The 12,051-nt window shown below is 40.8% G+C and overlaps 1 protein-coding gene across 2 annotated transcripts in view; it reads left to right on the forward strand.

The window, feature by feature from the left end:
- Nucleotides 1-5,723: 5,723 nt before the first annotated feature.
- st18 (ST18 C2H2C-type zinc finger transcription factor) overlaps nucleotides 5,724-12,051 on the forward strand; it is a 37,043-nt gene continuing 30,715 nt past the window's right edge. For both annotated transcript variants that reach the window (XM_028426675.1, XM_028426676.1), the window contains exons 1-2: nucleotides 5,724-5,846; nucleotides 6,861-7,035. In XM_028426675.1, coding sequence (XP_028282476.1) covers nucleotides 5,793-5,846; nucleotides 6,861-7,035 — 229 coding nt within the window. In that variant the 5' untranslated portion in view covers nucleotides 5,724-5,792. The remainder of the gene's footprint in view (nucleotides 5,847-6,860; nucleotides 7,036-12,051) is intronic.

Below are 12,051 nucleotides of genomic sequence, written 5' to 3' on the forward strand. Positions count from 1 at the left end.
ATGGTCTAGTTGCTGTATGAACCAGGGTCTGCAGGGGGGCGGTAGATGCCCCTGTGGGCCGGCAGGCAGGAACGCCCATGGGGTATATCAATGTGTGAATTCCATGTCCAGTTGTGGTTGCATTGTTCGTTGTTGCTGTGTGGTTGTTTGTTCTTGTTGGTTGTCCTGTTCTTGTGTTGTTCTTGTTTGGTTCTGGGTGTGCAACAACCCAGAGCTCTGCGACTCAGAATTTGCCTCATTGTTTAATAAATTATAATTTTGAGACCAGAATTTATCCGCTCCTTCCTTACAAACTAATTCAGGGGGTGATCAGAAGGAAACAAGGGGATTTTCACCCCGACAATTTGGCGCCCGAACAGGGACACGAAGGAGTGTGGGTCAAATGACATCTTGCCTGACGGAGTGACTACTGGCTGGCCAATAATAACAAGGTAAGCAGATACCTGTTTAATCAAAATTCTGCACATTGGACAATCTAAATTAAGTAGTCACTGGGATGGGTATGGTGTTTTAGAGTTCAAATTGTAAGAGGCAGATTGTAAGTCTTAATAAGTGAAGTAAAATGAGATGAAGTAAAAGAAAATGAGATGAAGTAAAAGAAAATGAGATGAAGTAAAAGAGAAAATGAGATGAAGTAAAAGAGAAAATGAGATGAAGTAAAAGAGAAAATGAGATGAAGTAAAAGAGAAAAAGGAAAAGTGACACTGAGAGAGATATTAACCAATTAAAAATAAAAAGAATAAAAAAAGGGTTAATACAATAACGTGAATGAGCGTTATGTCATTGGGAGTGGCATCCCCCGCTATATTTGGACGCAAATATAGATAAAGCTCGGTTGAAAGCCCGTGGGATTTGATGACCCCTGAAACGACAGTGATGACCGCCTAAAGCTTAAAAAATAAAAAAAAAGGGTCACACAGAGGAAAAGTGTCACAGTGATCACAAAATAATAAAGACAAAAAAAAGGATCACGAGAAAAGAGAAAAGAGAAGAAAATATATAGCCTATTGTTTAAGTTGTGTTTTATGTATTGAAAATTGTGTTTAATTGTTTTGACCTCGCGCCGTCGAGGAAAGGTGTTTACTCTGTGCCGTCGGAGAAGTGAGTGTGTGTGTGTAGGCCTAAGTGTGTGTGTTGCAGGTTGAATGAGTGTCTGTGTGTGTGTGTGTGTGAAAGTGTGTTTAAGTGAAGGTGTGTGACTCTGTTGGATTTGGGAAGGATTTGGTGAGTGGTAATCATGTCTACGTGGAAGACAATTGATGAACAGATGAGTAAGATGTTGAGCCATTGCTGCGGACAGGCAGGACCAGAGGGACAACAGAAGGCTGCAGCTAAGATGGAAGCAGCGGTGTGTACAGCAATGACAGAGCAGGGAGTGAAAGGAGATGATAAAAAGCCACTAAAAAGTGTGATTGCAACAGTGGAGAAGAGAGTTAAACTAGAGAGAGAGAGAGGAGGAGATTATTAGATTATTAGTGTTAGAGACAGTTGAGTTGAAGGAGGCAGTGCAGGCTGATGAGAGACGTAAGATTCTATATCAGGCATATCTGTGCTGCATAGATGATGATTGTAAGGAGTCTGGTAGTACCACTGACATTAAACAGGAAGTAGAGAGCGAGGGAACTCAGGGGGCGGAGATACCGTTTTCCCTATTCACCAGCCTCTGCTGTAGCTTCTGCCTCGCCTCAGACCCCACTTCCTGGGATGTACCCCATCATGACTGTCCCTGATGGGAGGGGGCGAGTAACAGACAGACAGATAGGAGTGAACTCTAGTCAACCTGGTGCCCAGCAGCACTGGTATAGACAGGCAACAGAGGAGGGGCTTCCCCTGTTGCTTCAGCAGGCCCAGAAAAATGACCCTGATTTACCAGGAAGTGACTCTGTTGCTTGGAAGAGACATGTTGTACACCATATGAATCTACACACCCTATAGGCTGTCCACTGATCCCTGTAGGTTATTCTCTTCTATGACAGGTGTGAGGATCTCTTCTATCAGGAGAGGTTCTACCTCCTAATGAGAGGGACTACATTGGTCCATCACAGCAGATAAATTGTTTGTGACTGAGGAGGGAGTAGCTGCTGACGTATAGTTAACACCAGAACAGTTTTAAATGGCTCAAAATGGCACATAATAGTGTGCCACTTGTTTGCTTAGTCATTGTACCACACATAATATTATAGAATTAGGCTCCATGGTTAGGAAATGTAAAGCTATTTCTAATGAATAGGCACAGAGGATAGGTGTTTAGAATTCTTCATCCTTTAAAGCTTATTAGGTTGCCATTCATACAGTAGAGGCATAATAAGGCTCAGGAGATGTTATCCACACTACCACATAACATCTGGTCTTCATCATTTACTGATGTAGGTTTTGTGCCTCCTGTACTCTTGTCTCTTTCATTGTCTCAACTTCCATACCGATCTGGCTCACCTAGATTACTTTTTATCTTGATGTTTCTGAAACAGGTGGAGCTGTGAATGGTGTTCTGTTTCAGAAAAAAGAGGGTGAGACAAGTATTAATGTATTTGAGTTTTAAACCGGATGATAAACTGTTTGATTAACTATTACATTCCACAGCATGGATTCCCAGAATGGATCTCATTTTAAGAGTTTAGACCTGGAAAAGGTGGAGCAGACTTTAGGCCTAAAACATAGGTATGGTGCAGTATATCAATCATAGTTACAGGGAAAAGTGGAAAGGATGAAACTACAACCTAAAACAAAAATTGGCTAAAATCTGTGCACAGACCAAATTTATATGGGTTCAAGTATTATCTATTGTATTGATGTTCTGGTAATAACGCCATATAATGTACACCCTATGAGCTTCTTACAGGTCGACAGTTTCCTGGACCAGCTGGCCGGCTGAGACTGAAGAAGTATGCAGTATGGTATTAATATAAACCATAATATAATGAATTTAAAGCTTTGGTGTTAGTATTTGTATTAAAGGAGAAAGGAGAGATGGAGAGTCCAGAAGGAGCCACACACAGCCGAGTGGGTCCTCCTGAAGGTGATAAAGAGAAAGTGGTCGGAGCCAAGGTGGACAGGTCCTTACCAGGTGGTGGAGCGCACCTCCCACGCGGTGCGGCTGAAAGGCAAAGGAGACACCTGGTATCACTGGAGCCAGTGCACCCCAGCTACAGAACCAGGGAGAACGCTGAGCGACATCCAGCAGCAGCAGCAGGAGGAGAAAATGAAAGGGGCAGAATAATCCCCTGAAACCAGGAGTGTGACCAGTAGGTAGTCTACCCTATTTGGTTGAAGAGGATGAGACGGTGAATACACATACATGAGCAATCATCAGGATCAGCGTGGGACTAAGAGTGATAGGCGAAGTTAAGCGCATCACTCCAACTAAGGGTGATAGGCGAAGTTAAGCGCATCACCCCACCCGGAGACGAACCACAGTCATCAGTAAGGTCAGCTGTCGAGAGGAAGGTCTAAAGTTTCAGGAGCAGAGGTTCTAGTTCCTGTGTCAAGAAGACTCCGGCTGACAAGATGAGACTGTGGGGTAACTGTAGGGTGTTGGGAGCTTGTGTTTTCATGTCTGTAGTTATTGTATCTTTGACTTTATTTTTGTGTGAACATAATTATTTTGTAGGTCTTCCAGGATCCAATGGTATGTCAAATCCAGGGCCCAGCACACGCAGGGTGAGGAGAGCACCAGGGACAGGAGGAGATGCATGTGTGAGAAACGGGGGAGGTATAGAGTTAGACTACTATAAGGGTTCAGAGTCCTCTTTTATCTTTGATTTGTGCACAGTAATCAACTGCGGGGGATATAATGCGTCGTGGAGACAGTATGGCGTCTATGTTTGTGGATTGGGGTGGCCAGGGGCCTGGAGATGGTGTTCTTCATGGGAACATGTATGGCAGCACACAAATTGGGCACCTAAAAAAGCTAAAACCACCTCAGGCGGGCGGATCTTGTTCAGTGGGTATTTCCATATACAAAGAGATTGGAGCTGCATGCAGAATCCTATTATGTTATCAATTACTGGCCTGGACCACAACCCTTATGTTAAATCTTCTGGAGTGCCTGGCCAATGTTGGGACTCCTAACCCGACATTGTAGTCCATGATTACACTAAACTCACCCCGTTCGATGTATTAACGTTATCTACTGGATATGAGGATGGTAATATTTGGTTCAGATGGATGGTAAAACAGGTGAGGGAGCAAAATATGTCAGGTTGTGTTGCCTGTGCATCAGCGAGGCCCCACCTGTACACTGAACCTGCCCCATTATATCCAGACGATGCATGGGGATTTGATTTCAGTACAGGACCGGATGACTTTGGATATGTTATTGGCAGAGAAAGGAGGTGTATGTGCTATGTTTGATGAAATGTGTTGTACTTTCATTCCCAATAACACTGCTTCCGACGGTAAGGTCACTAAAGCTTTAGAAGGTTTGAGAACTCTTTCCAGTACGTTGCATGAGCACTCAGGGATAGATAACCCCCTGGACGACTGGCTGATTAGGGTGCTGGGACCCTGGAAGGTGGTAGTATGGTATGTCACTAATCACTTTTTTTGCAGCATTCTTGGGCATTTTGACTACATGTGGTTGTTGTTGTTATATTTCCTGTGTGCACTGTTTAGGTTACAGGTTAATTGTGTCAGCAATTGAAAAGCAGGATTCAGGTTTTCATTCTCCTTTATATCAGATGCCTCTGCTGGCAGCAGAGGTGCCCGTGCCAGGTGACGACGAGGAAGATTTGTTGTGAGCTCTTATAAGAGCTCAAAAGAGGGAATTGTTGGGTGAAAGAATTTATTCTGCATGGTGTTAACATGCAGTGTGTTCAGATATATAAGTTTTCATGTTTATATGTGTTTATCGCTTAATAATGTGATTTTCATAAGTGTTTATGTGTTAGGAAATTTTATAGAAAATCAAAGTAATTCGAGGATACTGAATGTATTAATAAGTAATTTCATAGTGTGTCATATAACTTTGTTTTCTGCAGTTCAGGCTGTGGCAGATGAGATCAGTTGTTTTTCTGCTCTCTGGAGAGAGCTCCGGTTGGTACGAGATGGTCATAAATTCAGACTAAGGACAGCAGCACCTCTGACCTGATAAAAGCCAGATTCTAAAGGAATGTGTTTTTCTCCCGAGTACCCAGTTTATGGTCACCCCCAGATCGGACTCACAACCTATGAGATTTGAGGAATTGAAGTTTTACCTTATTTGGCAGTAAACACTAATGGTCTAGTTGCTGTATGAACCAGGGTCTGCAGGGGGGCGGTAGATGCCCCTGTGGGCCGGCAGGCAGGAACGCCCATGGGGTATATCAATGTGTGAATTCCATGTCCAGTTGTGGTTGCATTGTTCGTTGTTGCTGTGTGGTTGTTTGTTCTTGTTGGTTGTCCTGTTCTTGTGTTGTTCTTGTTTGGTTCTGGGTGTGCAACAACCCAGAGCTCTGCGACTCAGAATTTGCCTCATTGTTTAATAAATTATAATTTTGAGACCAGAATTTATCCGCTCCTTCCTTACAAACTAATTCAGGGGGTGATCAGAAGGAAACAAGGGGATTTTCACCCCGACAGGTGTCAGCCGGTCCCAGTCCCTGCAGCCCTCACCGTGCACTGTGCAAGCCTGACGGGAAACTGACTGCAGCTCAGGACATGGCCTCGTTTGTTCACGGTCCCCCCTCTCTGAAAAGAGTTATGCTGTCTGTTTTGAATGGACAGCGTTTTTCTTTGTGTGCTCGATCAAAACAGAGGGCAAAGTTAGTCAGCAAGTTGCATAGCTTCTGCATTCTGATTCTTCAAGCCTCTTTTGTATGAAGTTTAGCACAATGTTTTACACTGTGTCCGACCTGAATGGCCTGCTGGAGGTAGGAACGTGTTTTTTTCCCCAAACTACAGAATAGAAATGTGTATAATAATGTAAATTTTGTCAGCAGATATTGCTCATTCATGTGTCTAAATAAGTACAATGATCACATGAGGTTAACAAAAAAACAGAGCTATAATACAGAAAATGACAGAGTGCGGTGTTGCTGAAATATTTATGTGCTTTTATCTGATCTATTTCCTAACCACAAGGTATTTGCCTGTGAATCCCTGGCACTTTTGATATTACCTGAAGGCAAATGGTATATAGATTTATACAAGTTATTTACAACAACAGCCAAGCCATTCCTCTGAAAACTAGGCTGCAGATCAAAGGATTGTTTTGATCTCTACTTAGCATATTTGTTTAACCTAGCCAGTGATTCTGAAAAGTGCACAAGCTTTTCGGTGATATGCAGAGCACCCTTTATCCGTCTTTTTCTTCTGTTAGCTCTGGATTTAAGTACTTTCTGTATTTAGGAGACAACTGGATTTGCCAGCTTTTGAAATTTAGTTGCCCACTGCTAGCAGTCTTGGCACTCAGAAATAGATAACTAGGTATGTTCCACTGCTTAATCCTGATCGGCCTTGTAATAGTATTTGCGGACTGTACAGCACTCAATTAGGGCATAATGTGCTATTTTTATTTCCTTTAAGTTGGATTAAATGTGAAAACATGTTTGTTTTTTTTTCAGTTTCCATCCACTGTTTACTGTGTGGGTACTTTGCAAAAGTATTGTTTTATACTGTTTCAATCAATAGCACCTCCTCTCCACACAGGATTGCAAAAATGTCAGGAGAAAAACAATGTCCAAGCGCTCTCTAAAAAAAGATGCCAGGGCAATCAGGAAATTTTCTGGAATGCTTAAGAGAATGCATATGCACACAATGCCCTAATTCTCTCTTACTTTGGGTTTGGGAAAGATGAGCCCAGGTTTATTGAGAGCCAAAAAAGGGGGCAGATGGCTCACAAGAGGGATAAACCTGGGAAGTCATGCTGTAAATGTGTTTTACAGAAAACAATGAAAGGAGCGGACAAAGCGATTGTGGCAAAGTCCTTTGGAAAATGGAAAAGCAGCTCTCTAAGGTCCAGGACCATGGAGAAGCCGGATGAGCCGTCCGAGGAGAGTAAGGAGGAGAGCCTTTCCAACTGCACCTGTGAAGCCCCCCAACTCGGCAAGAAACCAGTTGGTAAAAGTACCTTATTTTCTTACTTCAATTCCATTCATACTACTCCGTCTCTCAGGTTATTTTTTTTCTTCTTGTGGCAATTTTAATTATTACTGGTGACTTGTTTTTTTTTCCATTTGACTCTCTGGCCTGCCATATCCGGTGAACAAACAAACCACATTGTTGGGCAGGAGAATTCCTTTTGAGGGAAAGTGTGTCTCCGATGATACAGTGTTGCCAGAAAAAGACAAAGCAAAAAATAGCAAACACAAAAACAGTCACAGGTGCATGGGAAAAAGAGAGAAGCGAGTGAATGGTCACTGCGGTCCCCAGGAGGTCTTTCAGTGTTAGCCAGTGCGGTGGGTGGACTTCTGACAAGGACGTTGGTTAGCAGCCAGGTGGAGTGTGTAACTGAGAATGCTCCTGTTTATTCTTTTCACATGCTAATGTAGCTCCTATGTGACTTTAATGCGGCAAAACTTTTTCTTGGAGTTAACATTTTTTGTTGTTTCGATTCCTGCTCTTGTATCACACAGTGGTGGACTGATTCAGAGGCTCCGGTCTCTTTTATATAGGTTTGGGACTGAGCCAGGTGGAGAGCTACATAAACTATCCTGTATATAGAGAGGAAAAATGAATATAGTGATTTAGTTCTTACAGTGCAAACAGGTACAAACATTGGACTGAAGATAATGTCATTTTTCTGTGTTGATGAGGCATACATCTACAAATGTATGTATATAGATTGTGTGAGTATAAACATGAAAACTAGGATTCAACATATTCTTAAGGATAATTCTATTTTTGCAGCATCTTTATGCTTCGTTTACTGTAAAATGATGATTATATGGATGAAACTGAAACAAGCTTCCGACCCTCTCTAATGAAAGACTACATGAGGACCCACGTTCTGAGCAAATGCACCCCTATGTGGACAAAATAAGAACAGTGGGGTGTATGGATGAATTACACAGGCCATGCAGCCTTCACTGTTTCATTACTACATACATATTAGTATAAAGCACCATAACAGTGCAGTACTCTAAAATCTTTAGCTTTTATGAGTTTATTTTGAACCTGTCTAATGTCTAATTCAGCAGCACAAAAAAAGGCAATATGGTCTCACACTATGGGTCATTCCATACCTTGTAGTGTACAGTCTGTAAATAGCTTCAAAGGCATCGCATCTGCCATCTGCACTTCTAGGAACTCTTCTGCATAACCATTAAAACAAGCTGTCTCAGAGGACATCATTCGTATTTCAGCCTCAACCCTGAATTACTGTGTGTTCATTATAATTATAAGGGAGGAGTGTTGCCAGGCTAGCCTGCAGAATGCCAGGTGCACACTTCCATAATCTACCATTTTAAACAACTCACAGCATTAACAACAGTATCTACATGCTATTCAGCCATTAGTTCTCTGTGGCTTTCATGCTCAAACTCGCATCAGTCATCTGAGCTTTTTGTGTGTGTGTGTGTGTGTGTGTGCTGCAGCAGACATACAGGAAGAAAGTGCAATACTTTGTAGTGTTCCATTTTCCTAAGCCTGCTTAGGTTATGTGACTGAGCCATGCTGCTGTGTGAAATTTTATCCCGATACTGGCACTGTATCCTTGTGAGGGAGTCTTGTAAAATAGGTTTACTTAGCGCCTTTGCTGGCATTTTCCGAAGATAGCAAATGCACACACACTGTCCGTGATCGGATTAACTGTTCGACAAAATGATGTAACTCTTTGTCTTTCTTGTGTGGTGGCATAGGTTTCTCTGCTTAAGTTTAGTGGTCATCCAAAATAGAATAGGAGCACTTGAAATCCAGTCACAGCATTTTTATTATAAATATAATAGATGACAGCCTTGGTTAATCAGTCTTTAGTTACGCAAATGTGATATATGTAAGTGAATCATTCACCCCCCCCCCCCCCCCCCCCCCCCATAAAAAGAGAAAAAAATAGATTTTTTCAGATACTGCCTCAAAATATAAAACAACGATCCTTCATCAACACAGATTGTCATTTGTAAGGTGTTTTATTTTGAACTTTGCCTGGTGTTGCTCTGTCGTGTTGAGGCACAGGATTTAAATTGCATGTGATAAGTGTGAAAGATTTTTTTTTTTTAAACACCCAGTACAGTATAAAGTGTGCCATGCCAAGTACACAGAGAACATGAATTTGCACCTGAGGACATATAGCTATATATCCAGTGTCACAAGGTGCGTTAAGACAAAAATGTTAATTGCACAAATCAGCTGCAATATCTCGACAGATCTCGCTTATTTACATTTTAATTACTACTATTACTTATTCTTATTTTTTTTTTTGGATGTGACCACAGCAAGCCCAATTCCTCCCCTACACTAGAAAGAAGCAAAATGACTGTTTTCCAGTGGAGGTTTAGATGCTTGTTTATCACTTTTAAATACCATCATCTTTGCTGAAATCCCCTCTCAAAAGAACCTTTCACTTGCTGGAATAAATTCAAATTAAAATTTAAATCCCTCTTTGCATTTCTTCAGCCTTTTTTAAAATAGCTGCCTCCTTTTAGAAAGCTGTTTATGTAGTGATCTGCTCATAATCCAGTTTGTTTCTCAACAGCGAAAAACACAGAAATCGTATTATCACTATCTTGGAGAGATGATGCGAGAAATCAGGAAGTATAAATGTCTGGATCTGTAGAAGTTTTCAAAGTTGTAAAGCTGAAGAATGTGGCAAAAGCCTTTCAATAAAGTAGTCTGTAACACTGTGATTAGACTTGCAAATATACAGATACACAAAGTACACCATGCTGCAATATCTGAGACACATTTCAGCAACCTTTTTGCAGAGCTAATGTGCAGAAAGACAATATGTGCTCATACAACAAATAACATAATGTTTTGGCATGTTTCAGACAACACATGCACTTATATACTGTAGATGGATGCCTCATCAGAAATGTTGACATATTATGTGACATGCAGCTATTGAAGTGAGAACTGGAAGATTAACCCTTGGCACTGTAGCTGATAAGTCATGCATATCTGTAAACAGCTCTTTCTAATCTTAGGAGGTGCTCACCTTCCAATGCACTGAGAAAAACAATATCTAATCAGAAATGTAACAAATATAAACAGAAACGGCAGACATTTACTCGCAATGCCTTTTATTAACAATCCATTTCAGATTTAAAATGACGCAGAAGAGGCCATAGGGAAATTTAATTTGCTCAAGCTAGATTGGATTTATTGTTTGGAAACAAATTATAATTGTGTCTCCAGAAAGTTAACCAAGATCTAAACAAAAGCAAATCAATGACCCACCCCCATTAATCACTCAAAGCCAGCTACTTGTGCTGTAGAAACTTACTTCATAATCAATTTCTTTGTTTTGCTCAAAGGGCATTTGCATTTTAGTTCATGTCAGCAAGCTTCCTGTATCTGGCGCAATCAAAAATTGCAAGCCATCCACATTAATGGAGTTTTTTTTTCTATTTATTCAAGTGCATATCTCTGAATACTCAAGATGATTTTAGCTTATTATTCATACGCCCCTCCAAATATTTTGTTGAGTGGTGGACTTAACTTTTCTGATGCCTCTTGTGCTTCCAGTGTCAGAAAAACATGTTTGTATGCCGCATCGTCTTTTTCATTTACTTTGAGCGACTTACAATCACAAACATATATATCTTATAACGATGCACCCCCAGGGCTTCTCAGACCCGGCAGAAATGGCTCCTGTTAGTTGTGTCTAGACATACTATTACAGCCATCAAGGTTATTATCAAAGCGCGCATTATACACACCTGTTACCATTGTTTAGGTACTCGTTTTTTGGCCGAACGTCCGAGCTCCTATCTCGCCTATTTAGAGGCGTGTCTGTTTCATTGTCTGCCTGCCCGAGTAGAAAAGATGGGCAGAAGCCCCCCAGAGACACTCAGATCTGGACCTAACCTCTCAATGACACAACAAAGTGAGTCAAAGGCAGACATCGACTGACCAGCCCAGCATTGATTTGTTAAATGTAAGCAATCTGATGCTGTCAGTTTAGGCATAGCTGTGAGTGGCCATCACTACCACTGATGCTGGGGATTATTATATACATTTATTATGTTTATACATAGTTTTTTAGGAATCACCATTGAGATTTATTTTATATGCAACAATCTTGTTATTTTTTACCTAGAGAGATAGAGGAGAAGAAGTTCAGCTTATTGGAAAACTAAACTAAGCCTAATCAGCTGCTTAGGCTCAAAGCGATGCTCTCATGTTAAGGTCAGAAAATGAAAAAGACAACAGGAAGATATTACTACTACATGCTGCTATTCATTGAACCTGATAAGGACAAACTGATATATATTGTGGCATAATCAACATATTATCTGGATTCAGTTAACTTGTATTTCCATGCATGTAACTCCCAGCTTTTTAAAGATGATGCTACATTCATGTCACATGCTATACAGTTCAATCTTATGGTAAATGTAAAAAAGAACTAATGACCTCTAGTAGTATAGGTGTTGCAGTGATGCTTCAAAATAAACATGAACTTATATAAAACAATGTCTGTCTTAGGTGTTGGAAAACAGATGATCTTATTTGAAGGCAGTAAATGTAGAGAACTCTACAAATGACTGATACTTGTCACTCTACTTCTATAATATGTTTTATTGAACGTGTACTTTACTAAACATGCATTTGCTTAGAATTCAATATAAATATTTTTTTCACCTTAAAAGTCAATGTTTCATCATCTGTCACATCTTTTAAAACAGGCAGATGTTGGCCATAATACCTGAATATACTTAAATCCCAGGAGAGTTGGATTTACTGAGTTTGGACAACAAATTGAAACATCGCCATAGTTCTACAGGCACCAGTTCAAGGCAAAGACAGACAGCATCCTATATTTGTCCATAAAACATTTCAAATGTTATTGAAGTATCTTCAAAGGACACTGAAAAAAAAAAACATATTGTAAGGTTGCCCACGGTCACACACATATCGCCCCGAAGGGGATTGCTGGGAAGTAATCTAATCATTTCTTTTAAGTGAGACACAGTG

Source organism: Parambassis ranga, chromosome 17 (assembly GCF_900634625.1).
Source record: "Parambassis ranga chromosome 17, fParRan2.1, whole genome shotgun sequence".
NCBI classification, from domain to species: Eukaryota; Metazoa; Chordata; class Actinopteri; family Ambassidae; genus Parambassis; species Parambassis ranga.